The 22,519-nt window shown below is 42.4% G+C and overlaps 1 protein-coding gene across 2 annotated transcripts in view; it reads left to right on the top strand.

Moving 5' to 3' along the window:
* Nucleotides 1-22,519, top strand: part of unc5a (unc-5 netrin receptor A) — a 423,148-nt gene that overhangs the window by 367,333 nt on the left and 33,296 nt on the right. For both annotated transcript variants that reach the window (XM_033029473.1, XM_033029472.1), the window contains one exon: nt 11,483-11,716. In XM_033029473.1, coding sequence (XP_032885364.1) covers nt 11,483-11,716 — 234 coding nt within the window. The remainder of the gene's footprint in view (nt 1-11,482; nt 11,717-22,519) is intronic.

Below are 22,519 nucleotides of genomic sequence, written 5' to 3'. Positions count from 1 at the left end.
TCTCTCCAGAGATGCTGCCTGTCCCGCTGAGTTACTCCAGCATTATCAGAATCAGAATCAGAATAGTACTTTATTTGCCAAGTATGTTTTGCAACATACGAGGAATTTCATTTGCCAAGTCAGTCATACAAATAAAAGCAACAGATCACCCAAAACACATTTTAACATGAACATCCACCACAGTGACTCCTACACATTCCTCACTGTGATGTAAGGCAAAATAAAGTTCAAGTCTCTTCCCTTAGTTCTTCCGCGGTTGGGGGCCTCGAACCCTCCGTTGATGGGACAATCTTAACTCCCGTAGCCGGCGGCGTTTTGGCCCTCCGCGTCGAGGTGATCAGTTCCCGCATCGGGGGGATGTCAGCTCCCCCGCTCGAACCTCACGTCGGGGCTGGTCGAACTTTCGGCGACGTTGGAACTCCCGACTAGCCTCTCCCGAGACTGCGCGCCCTTGATGGTAAGTCCGCAGGCCGTGGTTGGAGTGATCCCAGGCAAGGGATCAGCTCCGTTGTTAAGTTCGTAGGTCTCACGACAGTCCGAGGAGGCCTCCAGCTCCATTGATGGTAGGCCGCAGAGCGCACCGGAGAATGCGATGCGGACTCAATCGCATCTCCGGTAAGGTGAGAACCTGAAAAAAAAATCCCCCTCCCCCCACATAAGGCAAACCAAAGAACATTAAAACAAACTTTTAACAAACACCTAAAATTAAAAAAAGATGTAAAAACGAACAGACTGCTGGCGGAGCAGCCATCGTACGGTTCCCCTGGTGGTAATATTGTGTCTAACTTCAAATAAACTTCAAAAACATCTTAGAACATGAAAATGGACATGAATTTCAAAGCAAAATATAGAAGTGGTCGAAATGGAGTAACTTAACAGGTCAATCTGAATCTCAAGAGAAAAGGTGATAAATCTCTGGAGAAAGTGCTGTCTGGCCCACTGAATTACTCCAGCACTTTGTGTCTATCTACAGTGTAAACCAACACATGCAGTTCCTTCCTACACATCTCAGAAATGGTCAGCAAGTTAGGTTGCCTATTTTGACAGAGTAAGGTTTTAGACTAACAATTGTTCTTCATCACTTTTTTCTGTTTCTCATTTCAAAACTTCATAAGGTGTAGGAGCAGACTTTGACCATTTGTCCCATTAAGTCTACTCCACCATTCAATCGTGGCTGATCTATCTTTCCTTCTCAATCCCTTCTCCAGCCATTTCCCCATAACCCTTGACAACCTTATTAATCAAAAACCTAACAATCTCCACCTTAAAAATATTAATTGAGATGGCCTCCACAACCTTCCGTGGAAATAAATTCCATAGATTCATCACCCTCTGACTAAATAAATTCCTCATAATTTCCTTTCTAAAGGCACAGCCCTTTATTCTGAGGCTATTGCCTCTGTTCCTAGACTCTCCCACTAGTGGAAACATCCTCTTCACATCCACTCTATCCAGTCCTTTCACTATTCGGTAACTTTCACAGGTTCTGTCTGAACAACACTTCCCAGCTTTTATTCTTGATGTTCGGCATCTGCATTATTATGAGAATATATAGCAGAACAAAAAGCATCACGGGAGAGGAACGAGTTGATATTTGAGGTGAATGTCAAAGCAAGAGCAAGGCACTGGATGGCCTGACCCTGCTCCCAATGGTCTCAGCTTTAGATCAGTCTTGCCAATTCTAGAAATGTTAATGTCAGCAATTCATACTTTACAATCTAACTGCTGTTCTTAATTTTCTCCAGTTTCCTGTCTCCAGGGCTGAATTAATGCTCTAGCATACTACTTGACTAGTTAAGTGATTGTTAAATCACTTGAGAGGTGGGAAATGAGCATTACAACAGGCAAGAACATGATTGGCCTTCTTATCTGCCAAAATGCCTGATGAAAAGCTTGAGATTGATTCAGATATCCTCTGGGTAGATCCAATTAACAATTCCAGATGCGCTATTGCAATCAACAAAACAGGGCAAACATTTCTGCACCTTTTTTTCCTCATGGACAACATCCTCAATTATGTCTTTTATAAAATTGTTTACAATTCAATCCAAAATTCATGAAGTACTTTGATTTTGTGGAGTAATATTAATGTGATGAAAGTTATACCCTGCATTCATTTATTTTTATGCCGTCGCCGTAAGACAATACTAACAGATTTAAAGATAAACTAAAATAGATCACAGATGTCAGAAAACTGAAGCAATGCCTTATAGATTTGCACCTCAAGGACTAGATTAATGTTCTCACCTATTACTCAATTAATTTGAGAGATGGGGAAAAAAGTTACCAAACTATGGGGAAAGGCAATGCGATTAATTGGATAACTACTATGGAAGGATGAATAGGCTCCTACAGCGCTGTGTCTGATTTGATAATTCTTGGTGAAATGTTTAATTTAAATTAAATTGAGATTACATAGTTTTAAAGCACATATTAAACTCTGGTTGAACTCATCTTTTTTTCCGGAAGTATGAAGTGCTAGAACACTATTTTGCAGATCCAGCTTTAATTGTTCTTCACGGAAAGCAAGATGTTGTGAAAATGAAGTCAAGAATAGATAACTGTATTACAACATGGATTCAGATTAGTTTATGGTCATATACACCAGGGTGCAATGACGTTCCAAGTTCACATGAAGCTCACAGAGATAACAGTATAAATAGAATAATAATAAATGCAACAACACATACAATGAAACGAGCTAGATAGCAGATTGGTACAGGCTGATGCACAATCCGAATAGTGGAAAAAAATATTGAAGTATAATAATGTAGTAACCATGAGGTAGTGCGGCATGATGGTGCAGCGGTAGAGCTGCTGCCTTACAGCGCCAGAGACCCAGCTTCGATCCCGACTACTGGTGCTGTCTGTTAATTTTGTTCTCCCCATGACCTGGGTGGGTTTTCTTCGGGTGCTCCAATGTCCTCCCAGACTCCAAAGATGTACACTCTCTGTATGTCTTTCCACTTTCTTCCACAGGTTCAGATGGTCATGACTAGAGCAGTTCTCAAAACAGGTCGAAGTGCTTCCCGTCAAAATACTTTCAATAGCCCATCTGTTGGCTAATTGGCTAGGTAAAGTTATAAATGGTCCCTAGTGTGTGGTAGTGTTAGTGTGTGGGGATCGCTGGTCAGTGCGGACTGAGTGGGCTGAAGGAACTGTTTCCGTCATGTATTTCTAAACTAAACTAAACTAAACTAAACTAACCTACAGTTAAGAGTCCATGTCAACACCTCCAGGAAGGAGTTGTGAAAGAGGTGATTGGTTCAGGATTCTGACAGCAGTGGGTAAGAACTGTTTTTAAGTCTGGATGTCCAAGCTTTCAAGATAGGTGAGAGAAAAGGGAATTACCAGGGTGGCAGACATCCTTGATGATACTTCTAGCTTTCCAAATGCAACACACGAAGATGGTCTTGCGAGCCTGAGATGGATTGTGCTGCATTTACCATTCTCTACCGGTTCAGATGTTCAAGATTAGATCAGTGGTCAAACCAGGTTGAAATACATCCCATCAAAATGCCTTCTACAGCCCATCCATAGAAGTTCTGGCGAACCCCCACGGATATGACGAACCTTTTCAGATGATGAAAAACGTAAATAAGCAGATGCATTTTCATTATTACTGCAACAGTATGAAGGGACTAGGTTTGGTTGCTGTTGATAGGGACACATAGGAATATAAAGCTATCAACCATTACAATAGCGTTCCATTGATGAGGACAAGGATGTAATTACTTCTCTCATCCTTGGGTCAACAATCATTTTAATAAACCATGTGGGAAGCAAGGAAAATCAGAATAATACACCCATAGTGATCATATTTCAATAGTGTTTCATTGGTCATATATGCAACTGCACAGTGAAATTCGTTTTGCATATATTGCACATTCCGGCTCCGCCCTTTTTGGTGCCATTATTCAAAATCCAAAGTCCGGTCTGCCCGTGCACTGGATGTGCTGGAGCAGTTCCCATGAACCAACGTCTCTCACCTCTCTTTGTGTCCCGAGGGCGCCTCCTGCAGCCAACCTTGATGCCACTGGAGGCAATACCCCGGTTCAGATCTTTGGCAATTTAAGAATTAAATTACATTCACAGCAGTGAAGTGCATCATTGTGGCCATATGGACGGGATTGCATCATCATATATTACCATTGCAAATCACTGCTTTTTAGGTGTGAAGTCATACAGCTGCACATGTTGAGTCCATATGTGGTGTCGGTCCTGGTTTATTACTGTCATGTGTTTTGAGATACAGTACAAAACTTGGTTTTGCTTGCTCTCCAGGCAGATCATATCATGCATGAACGTAACTGTCACTGCAAAATAGAAACCGTGCAAAATATAATGTTATAACTATAGAGAAGTTACCGATAAAATAGAAGTGCAAGGACAAAAAAAAGTGGTAGATTGAACAATCGAGAATACATCCTTAGCATTTGAGTGGTCCATACACCAGTCTGATAATAGTAAGGAGGAAGCTTTTCTTGAATCTGGTGGTACATGTTTTCAAGCTTTTGTATCTTCTGCCAAATGGGAGACGGGAGAAGAGAGATTGAGCAGGGTATGCATGGTCCTTGATTATGTTGGCTGCTTTCCTGAGGCAGCGTGCAGTGTAGATGGAGTCAGTTGGGGGGGGGGGGGGGTGCGAGTGAGAGGAAGGGAATGGGGGATGGGATGAGGGTGAGATGGGGGGGGGGGGGGGGGGTGTGGCAGGTTAGGAGAGGAAGGAAAAGAGGTTGGTTTACGTCATGGACTGGATTGGATTGCATCTGCAACTCTCTGTAATTTCTTGGCAGGGCAGTCACCATACCAAGCTGTGATATATCCTGAGAGAATGCTTTATGTCACGCATCTGTAGAAATCAGTTCATGGCAAACTTCCTTAGTCTTCTGAGGAATATGTGGTGTACTTTGCTTTCTTGCCTGTATCATTGGTGTGATTGGACCAGGTCAAATTGCTGGTGATATTTATACCTAGGAACATAGACATACCACAAAGCACTAAATGTACACTCATCCCATTTTATTCTCCCCATAATGTTGTCAACACTCTTGGCCCTCAGATACTACCACTCATCCAAGCACTAGGGACAATTTACAGTGACAGAGAATCTATCAGCCCGTATTTTCGGGATGTGGGAGGAAGCCTATGATGTCACAGAGATAGTGTGTAAACTCCACAGTGGCACCACAGGAGGTCAAGATTGGACCTGCTCCATGGGAGCTGTGAAGTAGCAGCTCTACTACTGGCATCACTGTGCACATTCATCCTGCTTGTGCAGATCTTCACTCATCAAGAACATGATCATAACTTAGATATACATTCTTTCATGTGTTTGTTTTGACAAGATTAGCCTGATTTTAATCCTGCTCCTCGCATCCAGCAAGAATTGGATTTGCAGATGGCGCAGAATGCCTACACTCCATTGACACTACACATACTGATGAGGATTTTCACTCTCTGCATTCAAGAGACATCAGCCCCCCCCCCCCCCCCCACTGAAGGCAGGTGCATGTCTGAGGAGCAGCCCGAGGCAATGGCCTCGTACCATGATTGAGGTTTGCGTGTGAATTTAGCCAAAACACAACAGCTGCAAGTCATTGAGTAGGTTATTGTAAAAGCCTCTGCAGCAGTGCTAATGATTTTTTTCCCCATAATTTTGCTGAGTTTGTGAGTAGGCAAATTACACAATAATTGGCCGGGTTAGAATCATTCTGCTTTTTGGTGACAAGGGAAATCTGGGAAAATTCCAAGTTGTCAGGTGGTTGCTAATGTTGTAGCTTGATGATTGTGTATTCTCAAGCAGATGTACTCAGTACTAGGGTCAGGATGGTGTCAGTCCATAGCCTTTGGTACCTCTGGACATTTAGCAAGCTTCTGGAAATAATGGGGCAGCTAGGTGCATGAATTAGCTTGGCTGAAGACTAACAACAACAGTACTGCAGCTCTCAAAGGTACAGGGACTGCCAGATGAAAGCAATTGCTGTCAAATCCCATGCCCCAGACCTTTGAGGTAGGGGTGGAGGGGTGGGTTATACATGGAATCCCCTCCTCCTATTAACTGCAACAATTCACCAGAATTCATTTCAGGATTTCAGAGTTATGTTCTGAGATTTTGTTTGCAATCACATTGTTCTGTCCATTATCTCACGTTAGCCTGGTTTGGAAATCTATCATCAGTGTCTTCTTGTCACTGGATTTTATTTCTGGAATCCCGTACCCAGCAACACTGAAGCAAAATAACGGCAATGGACATTCTGGTCCCCCATCCAGATTAAAGAATGTGTCGTTGCTACCTTCAGATGTTTGCCCAGTTATTGTTCTATGCAGGGTTATCAGCAGTAGGGGAATGGTAGGTGATAATCAGGAGTGAGGTTTCCTTACTGATTAGTTAAGTTTAGAGATACAGCGTGGAAACAGGCCCTTCAGCCTACAAGTCCCCTCCGACCAGTGATCACCACTACACACGGGGGACAATTTACAAATTTTTTTTTTACCAAACCCAAATTAACCCTCAAACCTGTACGTCTTTGGAGTGTTGGAGGAAGCTGAAGCATGCGGAGAAAACCCACAGGGTCACGGGAAGAATGTACAAAATCTGTACAGATAGCACCCGTAATCAGGATCGAACCCGGTTCTCTGGTGATGTAACCTACCGCTGCGCCACCTTGCCGCCCCAATGTCCCAATAATGTTTCTTGTTGTCATGACACAAGGAAATCAATATTGAGGAGTCTTATGGTACAGACTGCATTGCTTAGGCTAGAGAATGAGGGTCAGGAATTAAACTCAGGATAACTGTTGGTTATTTGGGATTGAGATAAAAATGTTTTTACTTAGGGGGTTATTAGAAAATCTCTACCTCAGAAAGATATGTATGTATCAACAAATATTTTCTATTGATTTATGCGGTCTGAACATATCAAAGGATATGAAGATTGTACAATAAAGTGGATGACATACCAGATCAGATGGGATCTTATTGAGCTATTTTGTTCAACCTAATAGACTCCATTTTATAATATGGTTTGTGTTCTGCAATGAAGGGATCTGTAGCGAGGCCACAAATTAAATTGCAAATGTCATTATCTGTCAAATATGAGTGCAATAAAACTTCATTAAAAAGCATGCACAGAATTTTGAAACAGCATAGCGGTTCAGTTAACAATTTGCTTCCAGAAACTTTGCCTGACAGGCTGAGTTACTCCAGCACTTTGTGTTGATGCATTTTATGATTCTTTGGGGTGGCGCAGAGCTAGAGCTGTTGCCTCACAATGCCAGAGATCCAAGTTTGATCCTGACTGCGGGTGCTGTCTGTGGGGAATTTGTATATTCTCCCTGTGATCGTGTGGGTTTTCTCCGGGTGCTCCTTTTCCCTCCCACGTTCCAAAGGTGTGCGGGTTTGTAGGTTCATAGGTTTCTGTCAGTTGCCCCTAGTGTGTAGGATGCAAAAGTGAGATAACATAGAAATAGTGTATGGGCGATCAATGGTTGGCGTGGACGTGGTGGAACGAAGGCCCTGTTTCCACACTGTATCTCTAAAACTCTCTCTGAAGCTAAAAACTATAGCTAATCAAGAAGGAAACATCTTTAAAGTAATCTGGAATTCTAGACAGAAAGGAAAAATGGCAGAATGGTGAATAGTTAATAATTTTGATTACATTAAATTTGAACTATATATTTTAATTATTTCAGGTTAACATCAACAATCCCTCTTGATATTTAAATAGTATTATTAATTTATAATTACCTGTTATTTTTAATATGTCAGAACTGAAAGCAGATAAAATCCGTTGGCTTGGAAACATCAATCTTCTGCCTCCGTCAGATCTACTTCTTAGCTCATTTTCCACTTCTTAATCCTTTCTAATTATTTTTTTATCTTATAAAGATTTTATCTATTCTCTGCTTGCTGTCTACTCTAAGGATATTTAGAAAAACAATCTCCAAGTTTTCCTTTTGGCTTTTGTGACCTCTAAAACACATAAAACTTCCAAATATCACCGCTGATTTGTTTTCTATGAAAACAATTCAGTTTGACATTTAAATTAAATTCAGATTTCAAATTCACCTCCTATGATATTAGTACAGATATCTACCTCAGCTTTATTCTTGTGGGAATACATTTACGTTCTTTAAATGATCTTTATAATTATCTTCTGTTTTATTTGCCCTTTTGGACATGGGATGCCATTGCTGAAGTGTAGACAGAGGCTTTTTTTTGCTTGACACTGCTGGAGTAATGATTAAAGGAATCATGTGCATTTTGATAATGCCAAATTTAAATGACCACAAATATTTTCAAAAGATAAAAATAACCACTTTAATGGTGTTCAGAAGGTGAATTTTGCATTAGGCCCCCATACACACTTTTAATAAATCGTGAAATTCCCCAGGTGCTTTGTGTATCGAATTATCTTGCACAAAAAGGCTCAGTTAACAACCATCTTTCCACTTCTGCAATGTGCAAAGTTTTTTGAGACCTTTGAGAATATTGCTGTACAAGAACTGGCATCTCTCTAACATCCTGGAATCATCAGTGTGTCCCAAAGCACCTTGCAGTCAATTAAATACTTTTGAAGTGCAGTCAGTTGTGTAATGTAGGCAAACACAGCAAATGATGTGCACACAGTAACATCTCACAAACAACAATCCCCATTTCGATTCATGAAAAGCTCATACAAGCCGGGGCAAGGTGAGATTATTATCATTATCCTCAACATGCCTGGATTTAGGGAAAGAGATAAAACTATTTTGTTCTCCTAATTAACATCTAAAAATTCTTACAGGGAAGTGAAATGCACAGATGTCATGTGAGAACAAGAACAAAAGCCAAAGAAGACATCAGCAATTACTGTCTTAGTGTTTGTGTGGAAAATGTGGAAGATGGTTAAAAATTGCCATCAATAGGTAGCACATAATAAAATGTGGACACAAAATGCTGGAGTAACTCAGCGGGTGAGGCACCATCTCTGGAGAAAAGGAATGGGCAACGTTTCGAGTTGAGACCCTACTTCAGGCTGTTGTCAGGGGAGGGGGGCAGGACGAAGATAGAATGTAGGCGGAGACAGTAAGACTAGTGGGAGAACTGGGAAGGGGAAGGGGATGGAGAGAGAAAGCAATGTTAGAGAAGCCAATGCTCATACCGCTGGGGTGTAAACTACCCAATCAAAATATGAGGTGCTGTTACTTCAATTTGCGCTGAGCCTCACTCTGACAATGGAGGAGGCCCAGGACAGGAATGGGAGGAGGTGTTGAAGTGCTGAGCCACCGGGAGATCAGGTAGGTTAAGATGGACTGCGCGGAGGTGTTCAGCGAAACAATCGCTGAGCCTGCGTTTGGTCTCGCTGATGTAGAGAAATTGACAGAACAGCGGATACAGTAGATGAGGTTGGAGGAGGTGCAAGTAAACCTCTGCCTCACCTGGAAACAAGACTGTTTGGGTCCTTGGATGGAGTCGAGGGGGGAGGAAAAGGGACAGGTGTTGCATTTCCTGCGTTGCTGGGGAAAGTACCTGGGGAGGGAGTGGTTTGGGTGGGTAGGGACGAGATGACCAGGGAGTTTTGGAGGGAATGGTCTCTGTGGAAAGCAGAAAAGGGTGGACATGGGAAGATGTGACCAGTAGTGGGATCCCATTGCAGGTGGCAAAAATATTGGAGGATTATATGCTGTATGCGACAGCTGATGGGTGGAAGTTGAGGACAAGGGGGACTCTGTCCTTGTTACGAATGGGGGAAGGGGGAGTAAGAGCAGAGCTGCAGGATATTGGGGAGACCCTAGTGAGATCTTCATCTATAATGGAAGGGAACCCCTGTTTTTTTAAAGAATGAGAACATCTCTGTTGCCCTGGTATGGAACACCTCATCCTGGGCGGCAGATGTGGCATAGACGGAGGAATTAGGAGTAGGGGATAGAGTTTTTACAGGAAGCAGGGTGGGAAGAAGTGTAGTCATGATAGCTATGTGAGTCAGTAGGTTTGTAGTAGATGTCAGTCAATAGACTGTTTCCTGTGATGGAGACAGTGAGTTCTAGAAATGGTAGGGAGATGTCGGAGATTGTCCAAGTGAATTTGAGTGGAGGATGGAAATTACTGGTGAAGTTGATGATTAAGAAGGAAGTTGATGAAGTCAGTGAGTTCTGCATGGGTGCAGGTAGCACCAATGCAGTCATCAATGTAGCGGAGGTAGAGTTTGTGGATAGGGCCAGAGTACGCCTGGAACAGGGATTGTTTGACGTAACCTACAACGAGGCAGGCATAGCTAGGGCCCATGCCAGTGCCCATAGCTACGCCTTTCATTTGGAGGAAGTGGGAGGATTCGAAGGAGAAGTTGTTGAGGGTAAGGACCAGCTCTGCTAGGCGGAGGAGAGTATTGGTAGATGGAAATGGGCTGGTTCTGTAGTCGAGGAAGAAACGGAGGGCTTTAAGACCCTCCTGGTTGGGGATGGAGGTGTAGAGTGATTGGACATCCAGAGTAAAGATGAGGGAGTGGGGGCCTGGAAAACAGACATCATCGAGGAGACGAAGAGCATGTGAGGTATCTTGGAAATAGGTAGGGATGGATTGGACAAGGGGGGCTAGGATGGAGTCAAGGTATGTGGAAATTAATTAGGTGGGACATGAACAAGCAGAAACAATTGGTCTGCCAGGACAGTTCTGATTGTGGATTTGTTGGAGAAGATAAAATCAGGCTGTGTGGGGCTGGGGAACGATAAGGTTGGAGGCTTCCGAGGGCAGAGAGCCAGAAGTGATGAAATCGGTAATGGTGCTTGAGATTAAGGCCTGGTGCTTGTCTGTGGGGTCATGGTCCAAGGATAAGTAGGAGGAGGTGTTTGAGAATTGTCGTCTGGCCTCAGTCTGGTGGAGGTCACCTTCCCAGTTCTCCCACTAGTCTTACTGTCTCTGCCTACATTCTATCTTTGTCCCACCCCCTCCCATGACATCAGTCTGAAAAAGGGTCTCGACCCGAAACGTCGCCCATTCCTTCTCTCCAGAGATGCTGCCGCACCCGCTGAATTACTCCAGCATTTTGTGTCTACCTTCGATTTAAACCAGCATCTGCAGTTCTTTCTTACATATAATAAAATGTAATGGATGAGAATTTGGAATCAAACTAACAAATAAGATTCCTTAACCAGCAAAATATTATTTTGGCACTAAAGTGTTATTTGATTTAATCCTACTTATGGATTTTAGAAACAACCCCCAAAAGAAGTAAGGATCCGTCAATTAATTGCTGCTTTGCTAACCCCTTCAGAGAGCATTAAATATTAAGAATTATATGCTTTTAGCATAGAAGGAAGACTGTCACTAGCACGATTTACTTCATGGTAAATATAGTATATTAAGCAGAGACATTAATAAAGTCCCATGTTGGTGTGCTGCATGTTAAACTAGCAATTTGTTTCTTTATCTTTAATGCAGTTGTATGGTCGGTAATAAGATCATGCATTTATCATAACAATTTTTGTCTTTCTTTCCTCAGGAGGTATTACATTTGGGGCAAGAAATCCCATCTAATCCCTATTATTGCCAGCTTGATGGACAGATGTCCCACATATTTACTGAAACCTTGGGTAAATACACACTGGTCGGTGAATCACTGAACACAACTGCAGCAAAGCGTCTAAGGCTAGTGCTGTTTGCACCAGGAACATGCACATCCTTGGAATATAGCATACGGGTCTATTGTCTGGAAGATACGCAAAATGCACTGAAGGTAAACAATTAACCATACATTTTAGATAAACCGAGTGATATTAATATTAATCATATTAATTATGATTAATTGTAATAAGCACGTATGTTGGGTTAGCTCAGCAAGATTAAACAATGCAGTCAAGATAACATTCAGAACTGCACTGTAAATCCTGTCATGTTGGTGTGATTGGTATTTCACTGTCATTTATACGTGGTTCTTCTGTCAGGATGTAATTGAGAAACAAGGAACTGCAGATGCTGGCAGAAGAAGGGTCCCGACCTATCAATGTTCTCCAGCGATGCTGCCTGATCCATTGAGTTAAAGTACTCTAGCATTTTGTGTCTTTTCTCAGATGTAATTGACTCCTTCTGACTTGCTATTGTAGAAGGGCAAACGTCCTCAGGAGGTAACTTTGAAATAAGATACAATGAAAGACCTTCACTGTCTTTGTTCCACATGGTGAGAAAATAATCCCTGACACTAGACTGGCCAATATTCTGTGGATTTATCAATGGCTCCTTAGAGGAAATGCATCGGGAGGAGGTGAGGTGAGGGGTGCTGTGGAAGGGGAATGTGTAAAGGGAGAATTATCAGTTCTAAACATTCAACAGATTGAATTGAATTTGAAATGAAACATTAGATTTTCTATTCAAAGAAGCAATAAAATAAGATAAGACTGGTGAATACACTTGAAAAATCCAAATTAATATCTTGCCCCCAAAAAGAGCTGTTGGTTATTCAAACCCTTTCTTAATCCTAGTCTATCCAATCTAAATTGCACAGAAACCTCATGAAATATTAAGAAGTCTACAGGGTTCAGTATATGTAAGATCTTAATTGTATGTTGTGGCATTAGATCTGTTTGTCTATTATTTGTGATTTAACTGAAGCCATTAAAATGTCATGGACATTCGGTAGTTTGGATACAGAGAAAATATTTCCTCTGGCAGGCAGATCCAGAGTCCTAAATCTTAATCTTAAAATAATATGTAGGTCAATTAGGAATGAAATAAGATAGCCATTTTGAGTACCGGTGATAACTGAAGTCGGGAGATAGCTCTCCAAAATGGGTAATTGACATTTTCAGGATTGAACATGTGGGAGTCTTGGGTTGTATGTGATAAAATATGTCAACAGACATGAAATAAAAATAGATAAACATTGTTAAGGCACAGATAATCAAACCTACAGAATGATTGAGCAGGTTGAACGGGGTGTATGGAGAAATATGTCGATCCAATAAGATCTGCTTCCATTATTATTATTCATTTATATTAAATCTGAACAAATGGAACTGAACCCATAAATGTATCTGTTCCTGTTCCAGAAATTGCAGCAAAGTTAGATTGCTATAAAATATTGGAAGCCAGATGTCCCTATTATACTTTTGAAATATGGAGTGTTTTGACACCAACTGTCACAACATTAGTACTGAACTTGTTTTTATGCTATTGGCATGCTACCTGATCTTCAAGTTGCAATTTGCAAATGAAAAATTCAACCGATCGTCAGCCAACTGAGCTACAATTTGGCTTTTGCAAAAAAAACAACATGAAATAGCACACCTTTTGTAAGTAGTTCACTTCAAATCTAGGTAGTGGTTATTGGACTGGCTGAGCTGTGTTGAAATATATTTCCATGAAATAGCTTAGATAAGCTCACAGCATGTTGCATTAATTAATATGGAGGTGAGAGTGTATTCTTCTGTTCTGTATTTCAGAAAGGTAGTCAAATGGCACATTATGTCAGCTGCCTTATTTCTTGGCTGATCCTATTAGTTTTGGGGATACAGGGTATAACAATTTCACAATTTTTGTCTCTTAGCTATTTTAAGCTGCCTCGGATATGATTACCTAAATTATAATAAGATGGATTGTTTCAAGGCTTTTGAGAGAACAAACTATTATAAAAAATACCGTCTACACTATTATAACAATGAATAACATTGCATTTGATTTTGTTTATATTTTGTCAATTACCCAAGAAGCTTAAAACCTGTAGTAAGAGATTTGGGTCTAATTTTTTTTTTGTTAAGTTCATCCATTGGATAGAAATACATCAATTAGTGACTGAAATCTTCATGATTTTTAAACAATTAATTTGTGGGATGTGGAAATTGTTAAGAATATCATATGTATTATTTACCCCTAACTGCCCTTGTGATAGTGAGCCACTGATTTTTTTTTTCTGATGAACATTTCCTCAGTATTTTTGGAAATTACAAGAATTAGACCCTGTGCTGATGAAGTAACTGTGATTTTTTTTCCAAGTAAGAATGGAGTAGCATTTGAAAGGGGATTTGCAAATGGTAGTGTTACTGTTATGTTTTGTTCCTCTCAGTGGTAGAAACCAAAGGTTTAATAGTTAATATCAGTATAACCTTATCCAGGACCTTGCAATGGATTTTGTAAATTATATGATGCTTGGAGAACCATTCACGAGTGCTGGATGATGTTTAGCATTTACGAGTTGCTGAAGATACAATCACTTGGGCCATGTCGAGCAATATACTACCCTCTTAACATGTTCCTTATAGTTGTAAGAACCTTTGGGGAGTCAGGTGAACCATAGGATGTCAACAAAATAGAGAGAGTACAGAGGAGATTTACTAGAATGTTGCCTGGGTTTCAGCAACTAAGTTACAGAGAAAGGTTGAACAAGTTAGGTCTTTATTCTTTGGAGCGCAGAAGGTTAAGGGGGGACTTGATAGAGGTCTTTAAAATGATGAGAGGGATAGACAGAGTTGACGTGGATAAGCTTTTCCCACTGAGAGTAGGGAAGATTCAAACAAGAGGACATGACTTGAGAATTAAGGGACAGAAGTTTAGGGGTAACATGAGGGGGAACTTCTTTACTCAGAGAGTGGCAGCTGTGTGGAATGAGCTCCCAGTGGAGGTGGTGGAGGCAGGTTCGATTTTATCATTTAAAAATAAATTGGATAGTTATATGGACGGGAAAGGAATGGAGGGTTATGGTCTGAGTGCAGGTAGATGGGACTAGGGGAGAATAAGTGTTCGGCATGGACTAGAAGGGTCGAGATGGCCTGTTTCCATGCTGTAATTGTTATATGGTTATATGGTTATATACAGCAGGAAGTTCATCTTTGAGCTAATAACCACAGTAATTATGTGTTTAGTATAGAGATTTTGGCACTTTGACCTTCATCAGTCAGATTATCGTGTATAGAAGTAGGGAGGTCATGTTGCAGTTGTATAAGACGTTGATGAGACCGCATTTACAATATTGTGTTCAGTTCTGGGCACCATGTTATGGGAAATATATTGTCAAGCTAGAAAGTTTCAGAAAAGATTTACGAGGATATTGCCAGGACCTGAGGGTGTGAGCTATAGGGATAGGGTAAGTAAGCTGGATCTCTATTCCATGGAGCGTAGGAGGTTGAGGGGAGATCTTATAGAGGTATACAAAATCATGAGTGGAATAGATCGGGTTGATGCACAGAGTCTTTTACCCAGAGTGGGGGGATTGAGGACCAGAGGACATAGGTGAAGGGGAAAAGATTTAATAGGAATCCGAAGGGTAACTTTTTCACACAGAGGGTTATGGGTGGGTTTATGGAACAAGCTGCCAGACAAGGTAGTTGAGGCTGTGATTATCCCATCGTTTGAGAATCAGTTGGACAGGTACATGGATAGGACAGGTTTGGAGGGATATGGACCAAGCGCAGGCAAGTGGGACTAGGGTAGCTAGGACATTGTTGGCCAGTGTGGGCGAGTTGGGCCGAAGGGCCTGTTTCCACACTGTATCACTCTATGACTATGACTATACAGCACGGAAACAGGCCCTTCGGCCCACCAAGTCCGCGCCAACCAACAATCCCCATACACTAGCACTATCCTACAAACGAGGGACAATTTACATATATTTTACCAAAGTCAATTAACCTCCAAAACCTGTACATTCTTTGGAGTGTGGGAGGTAAATGCCTGTCCCACTTAGGCCACGAATATGTGGGAACTTCTCTCGAGCATGAAGGAGAGTTGCAGTGACCTCCTAGGACCATGTGTCGACCATGCTGCAAGTTTGTGGCGAGTGCAAACTCTTCTAAACTCGCAAATTAGGTCGCCATAGTGGGACAGGCCCTTAACCCGAGCACCTGGAGAAACCCGCATGGTCAAACTCTGTACAGGCAACACCCGTAGTCAGGATCCAACCCGGTTGTCTGCTGCCGTAAAGCAGCAACTCTACCATGCCACTGGTTGATCCATTTGCACCTCTGTCTAAAGGTATATGTGAAGATATTGATAATGGGGGTCTAGGTAATGGTAATGTTGTTGAATGCTGTGCACAGTGGCGGACTGGCCAGGGTGTCAGCTTGCCCGATGGCAAGTGGGTCCCCTATATCAAGTGGGCCCCTGATGAAGTTTGCCCCCTTTGTCTCCTGGCAACCAATATTTTTAGACCCAGTCCGCCACTGGCTGTGCATAATAAATAGATAGACTCTCTCTGGTTGGAGATGCTCATTGTTGTATTTGCTTGCCTTTTACCAGCTCTTGACTGAATGTCACAGGTGAACATGGGCTCCTTCATTGCCTCCAGATTAATGAATCAAATTAAACATTGTATAATCATCAGCTAGCAGTCCCATACCTGATCTGACTGCAGAATGAAAGTCATTGACAATGCACGATGACATTTGTGCCTCTGAGGCAGCCCAGATGATATCCTACAAGATTGTGTTGGAGTGAGGAGGTGTTACTGTGAGACTAATTTGGAAGAGCCCTGCAGCAAAAAATAGCTACATATTTAAATTTAAGCTGAAGTTTACAGCTGCATTTTAAAGTTTAATTTTAGTTTTGGAACATTTTTTAGTGAATGCCACGATAGGCAGCTATTATCTATAATTCCATTTGAGAAATTGGCTGCTTATTATCCTGATTCAAAGCAATTAAAAAAGAATCAGAAAGGAACATTTGTGTTTCTTTGGGGATTTATTCAAACAATTCAAGAATTTTAAGCACTGAATAAGTTATTACTTTCCACTGTCATTGCACATTCACTCAGATATCATTCACAACCTGGTAAGAAAGACAGCGAATGTCTAATTAAGGAAAATTGTCCCAGAGATCAATGTGAAAACTATTAAACTATGTGGAAACAATCAACCATACTCATGTTAACCATATGACTGTTTAATGGTAAGCAGTAACTTATTACTTATTAATATATGCACAAGCAATCAGGCTTGTTTCTTTCTGCTTTCATTATTTGGTTTGCAGATTAAATAATTTAAAGAAGAGCTATGACGGCACAGATAGCATACAATATAAGAGTGAGAAGAGAAATTTATTGGAGAAAATAGTCTTTCTTAGGCCTTATGACCAAAGTGCTGGATTAACTCACTGGGACAGACAGCATTTCTGGAGAACATGGATAAGTTATGTTTTAGGTCGGGACTCTTTTCCAGACTGATTGTAAGGGGGAGGGGGAAGAAAGCTGGAAGAGAGAAGGGGCAGAACAAAACCTGGCTGGTAGTACCTGGATATGTGTGAGGGTGGTTTTTGATAGGAAGATAGTTAGACAAAGACCAGAGATAAAAAGGCAGAAGGGGCAAGGTCAGGTGGGGCAAGGGTAAGAGGAGGGGGGAGAGAGAGGTTAGGGGAAGAATGGGTAGCGGGGGTTTGAAGTTGCCTAAAATTAGAGAATTCAATGTTCATACCATTGGGTTGTAAGCCATCCGAGCAGATAATGAGGTCCAGTTCCTCTAGTTTGCCCGTGGCCTGACTCAGGATTGATGAGGCCTAGGATAGAAAAATTGTAAGGGAAAGGGAAGAGGAGATAAAATGGTTAGCTACTGGGAAATTTAGTGAGCCTGGGCGGACCGAGCACAAGTGTTTGACAAAATGGACACTGAGTCTACGCTTGGTCTTGCTGATGTACTGGAGACCACAATGGGAACACCAGATGCAGTGGATGAGGTTAGAGGAGGTGCATGTGAACCTCTGTCTCACCTGGAAGGACAGTTGGGGTCCCTGGATGGAGGTGAGGGAAGTGGTATAGGGACAGGTGTTACATCTCCTGCGGTTGCAGGTGAAAGTACCTGTGGAGGGGAATTTGCTGATTTTGTTGATTTCATTAACTTTAACACAAAGTTCAGCCCTGCTCTCAAATTAACGGACTATCTCTGACACTTCTTTCCCCTTTCTTGATGTCTCTGTCTGCACAGGGGATAGACTATCGACTGACATCTACTAAATACCTACTGAATCCCACAGTTTTCTGGACTGCACTTCCTCCCACACGTGTCTTGCAAAAACGCTATCCCATCCATTCAATTACTCTGACTACACTGCATCTGGTCCCAAGATGGAGCTTTTCATTCCAGGTTATCCGAGATGTCCTCTTTCTTTTGTAAACACGGTATCTTCCCCTGCTGTCATAGATGGATCCCTCACTTGCATCACCTTTGTGTCCCGTGATTCTGCTCTGACTCCCATTGTTAGCTGAGGGGAAGATGACAAAGAGGCTTACAATCAGGATTATTGTATGATTGTATTGTACTACTACTACTACTATCTCTATTGATCTACTAATTGTGGTGCCTCATTGTCACCTTCCCCCTCAGCTGACGATGAACGAATCTATGTCTCCTTGATCAACGTCTGCTCTGATCTATTGTTTTCACACCTTACCCATCCATATTTCTAGTCCCCTCTCCCCTGACTTTCAGTCTGAAGATGGATCTCGACACAAAATGTCACCCATTCCTTCTCTCCAGAGATGATGCCTGTCCCAATTCTTTGTTTTTATCTTTCTTACCCAGTCCACCTTCCAGCTACGTCTATGTTCCAGTCATTGTCTTGACCTCTTCTCTGAACTACATGCTTAGCTCCTTTATACTTACATTTTACTTTATCTCTTCTTGACTTTAACCAGCCTTTTGTTTAACACATGCATATTTTATTTCCTTTTCTCAACATTTTAATTGTATGAACCCATTTAAAAATAATGTTTCATTTAAAAAATCCAGTTGTTGCCAGTTCTTGATTAGTGAGGGTATTGGGGAAAAGGCAGGAGAATGGATTTGTGAGGGAAAGATAGATCAGTCATGATTGAATGGTGGAGTAGACTCGATGGGCCTAATGTCAGCTTAGATAAAATATACAGCGCTGAAACAGGACCTTTGGCCCACCGAGTCCACGCCGACCAGCGATCCCCATACGTTAGCACGAGGAAAGGCATTCTTGCCATAGAGGGAGTACAGAGAAGGTTCACCAGACTGATTCCTGGGATGGCAGGACTTTCATATGAAGAAAGACTGGATAGACTCGGCTTATCTATATTACTAAAAGTCTGTTCTTGACCGGTTTTGGCCATCTGTGCTGCGATTTCCGAGAGAACGCCGCCACCTACGGCCGTCATTTTTGGCCACATTGCTCAGAGCCCCCCTCCGCCGCATGTGTGCCGAGGATTTTTCCTGTCGATTAAAAATGACAGAGATATTAATGTTTTTACAAAATTCCCCATTCTCTCTGCTGCCTCCGCTGGCGGTAGGGGGGAGGGACTATAAAACCAGGAAGTGGTGTGCCACACAGTCTCTTCTAGATGGAGGAAGGCAGAGGGTCACGTTTCTCTGAGCTGTAAATAACACTGAACACATGTCTACTCAAATGTAAGTGCCCTTAGTGGTTCTAAAATGCTTGCAGAATGTATCCATTGGTTCTAAAGCTTGCAAAAAGTGTCTCTATTGGTTCTAAAGCTTGCAAAAAAAATGTCTATTGGATCTAAAGCTTGCAAAAAAATGTCTATTGGTTCTAAAGCTTGCAAACAATGTCTATTGGTTCTAAAGCTTGCAAAAAGTGTCTATTGGTTCTAAAGCTTGCAAAAAAATGTCTATTGGTTCTAAAGCTTGCAAAAAATGTCTATTGGTTCTAAAGCTTGCAAACAGTGTCTCTATTGGTTCTAAAGCTTGCAAAAAGTGTCTCTATTGGTTCTAAAGCTTGCAAAAAATGTCTATTGGTTCTAAAGCCCCCCCCCTCCCCCTCCCCTCCCCTCGTTAGCTTGGCTTGGGTGTGTCTTGAAATTGAAAGGCACTACTTACTGCAAATGGTGGCATGAAGTTGAAAGGCACTAACTGCAAATGGTGGCTTGGGAGCTTTGGCTTGAAGTTGAAAGGCACTACTTAATGCAAATGGTGGCGGGAGCTTTGACTTGAAGTTGAAAGGCACTATTACTGCAAATGGTGGCTTGGTTGCTTTGGCTTGAAGTTGAAAGGCACTACTTACTGCAAATGGTGGCTTGGGTGTGGCTTGAAGTTGAAAGACACCACTTACTGCAAATGGTGGCATGAAGTTGAAAGGCACTACTTACTGCAAATGGTGGATTGGTTGCTTTGGCTTGAAGTTGAAAGGCACTACTTACTGCAAATGGTGGCTTGGGAGATTTGGCTTGAAGTTGAAAGGCACTATTACTGCAAATGGTGGCTTGGTGGCTTGGGAGCTTTGGCTTGAAGTTGAAAGCACTATTACTGCAAATGGTGGCTTGGTTGCTTTGGCTTGAAGTTGAAAGGCACTACTTACTGCAAATGGTGGCTTGGGAGCTTTGACTTGAAGTTGAAAGGCACTACTTCCTGCAAATGATGGCTTGGGTGTGGCTTGAAGTTGAAAGACACTACTTACTGCAAATGGGGGGCGTGGGTGCATTGGCTTGAAGTTGAAAGGCACTATACTGCAAATGGTGGCATGAAGTTGAAAGGCAGTACTTACTGCAAATGGTAGCTTGGGTGCAATGGCTTGAAATTGAAAGGCATTACTTACTGCAAATGGTGGCATGAAATTGAAAGGCACTAATTACTGCAAATGGTGGCTTGGGAGCCTTGACTTGAAGTTGAAAGGCACTACTTACTGCAAATGGAGGCTTGGGAGCTTTGGCTTGAAGTTGAAAGGCACTATTACTGCGAATGGTGGTTTGGTTGCTTTGGCTTGAAGTTGAAGGCACTAATTACTGTAAATGGTGGCTTGGGTGCTTTGGCATTAAGTTGAAAGGCACTGCAAATGGTGGCATGAAGTTGAAAGGCACTGCAAATGGTGGCATGAAGTTGAAAGGCACTATTACTGCAAATGGTGGCTTGGGAGCTTTGACTTGAAGTTGAAAGGCACCTCTTACTGCTAATGGTGGCTTGGGTGTCGCTTGGGTGTGGTTTGAAGTTGAAAGCCACTAACTGCAAATGGTGGCTTGGATGTAATGGCTTGAAGTTAAAAGGCATTACTTACTGCAAATGGCGGCTTGGGTTGAAGTTGAAAGGCACCACTTACTGCAAATGGTGGCATGAAGTTGAAAGGCACTACTTACTGCAAATGGTGGCTTGGGTGCTTTGACTTGAAGTTAAAAGGCACTACTGTAAATGCACTTACTTCCTGTTTGCACTGTATATTGATTTTAGATAAAACGCTACCACTAAAACGGGACTGGCCATCTTACTCAGTCCCCCTCCGCTGAGCAGGTGCAAAGAATTCTTCCCATCAATGAAAAATAAAAGTGTTATTAGTTTTTTTTTAAATGTTGAGAATCTCTCTCCTGTCAATCACTCCATGAAAGCCACACCTTTTCCGGTGGGGGGTGGGGGGGAGGAGGGGTTATAAAACCCGGAAATGTGGGTGTGGCTCTGTCTCTGCAAGATGGAGGAGGGAGAGGTCACGACTTTCTGTCTTTAGTGGCTTTGCACCCTACTTCAAATGGTATGAAACTGCACTTGAATTTGGTGGCCTTGCACCCTGCTAGAAGTGGTAAGAAACTGCACTTGAATTTGGTGGCCTTATACCCTGCTTGAAATAGAATTTCAAGGATTAGCCGTGAGTCAACTACCAGCCCACCAGCCGTGAGTGAGTGAGTTGCCAGCACAACAGGCTTGATTGACTGTGACGCCAGCCCAAGAATCCATTTGGCGCACAATTTGCATACTAGCCCTCTGGAAACCAGTCCCTTCAGCCCACGACACCCATACTAGTACTCCAGAAAGCCCCCCCCCCCCAACTGGCCACCAATATTAGAATTGGTGGAGAGGTGGAATATTGCGTTGGATGACCAGCCCTCCTGTGTGATGCTGGGACCCAACGGGTCCCACTTAGTCTAGTACACGCTAGAATTTAGAAGATTGAGGGGGGATCTTATAGAAACTTACAAAATTCTTAAGGGGTTGGACAGACTCGTTTGAGTACGGATGAGGATGACAGCCTGCCCAGGAGTAGCAACAGCGGACGGGCCTCCAGCACAGAGACCGGCCCTGTTGCTCCGAAAGGTAGGGAAAAAAAGAAGAGGGCAATAGTAATTGGGGACTCTATTGTTAGGGGGTCGGATAGGCGTTTCTGTGGACGCAGTCGGGAGACCAGGATGGTGGTCTGCCTCCCTGGTGCCAAGGTCTCGGACGTGTCTCAACGCATCCAAGATATCCTGAAATCAGAGGGAGAGGAACCTGAGGTCGTGGTACATATTGGTACTAATGACATAGGTAAAAAAAGTGAAGAGGTCTTGAAGGGAGGATTTAGGGTGTTGGGAGGAGAGTTAAGGAAAAGGACCAAAAAGGTAACAATCTCAGGATTACTGCCTGTACCACGCGACAATGAGAGTAAGAATGGAGCGAGGTGGAGGATAAATGCGTGGCTGAAAGACTGGTGCAGAGGGCAGGGATTCAAGTTTCTGGATCATTGGGACTTCTTTTGGGGAAGGTGGGACCTGTACAGAGAGGATGGGTTGCACTTGAACCCGAGGGGGACCAACATCCTGGCGGAGAAATTTGCAAAGGTCACTGGGGAGACTTTAAACTAGAATGGTTGGGGCGAGGGACTCAAATAGAGAAAGCTAGTA

The sequence above is a fragment of the Amblyraja radiata genome, chromosome 11 (genome assembly GCF_010909765.2).
Source record: "Amblyraja radiata isolate CabotCenter1 chromosome 11, sAmbRad1.1.pri, whole genome shotgun sequence".
In the NCBI taxonomy this organism is placed as follows: Eukaryota; Metazoa; Chordata; class Chondrichthyes; order Rajiformes; family Rajidae; genus Amblyraja; species Amblyraja radiata.
This window is presented reverse-complemented; position numbering and strand designations above follow the sequence as displayed.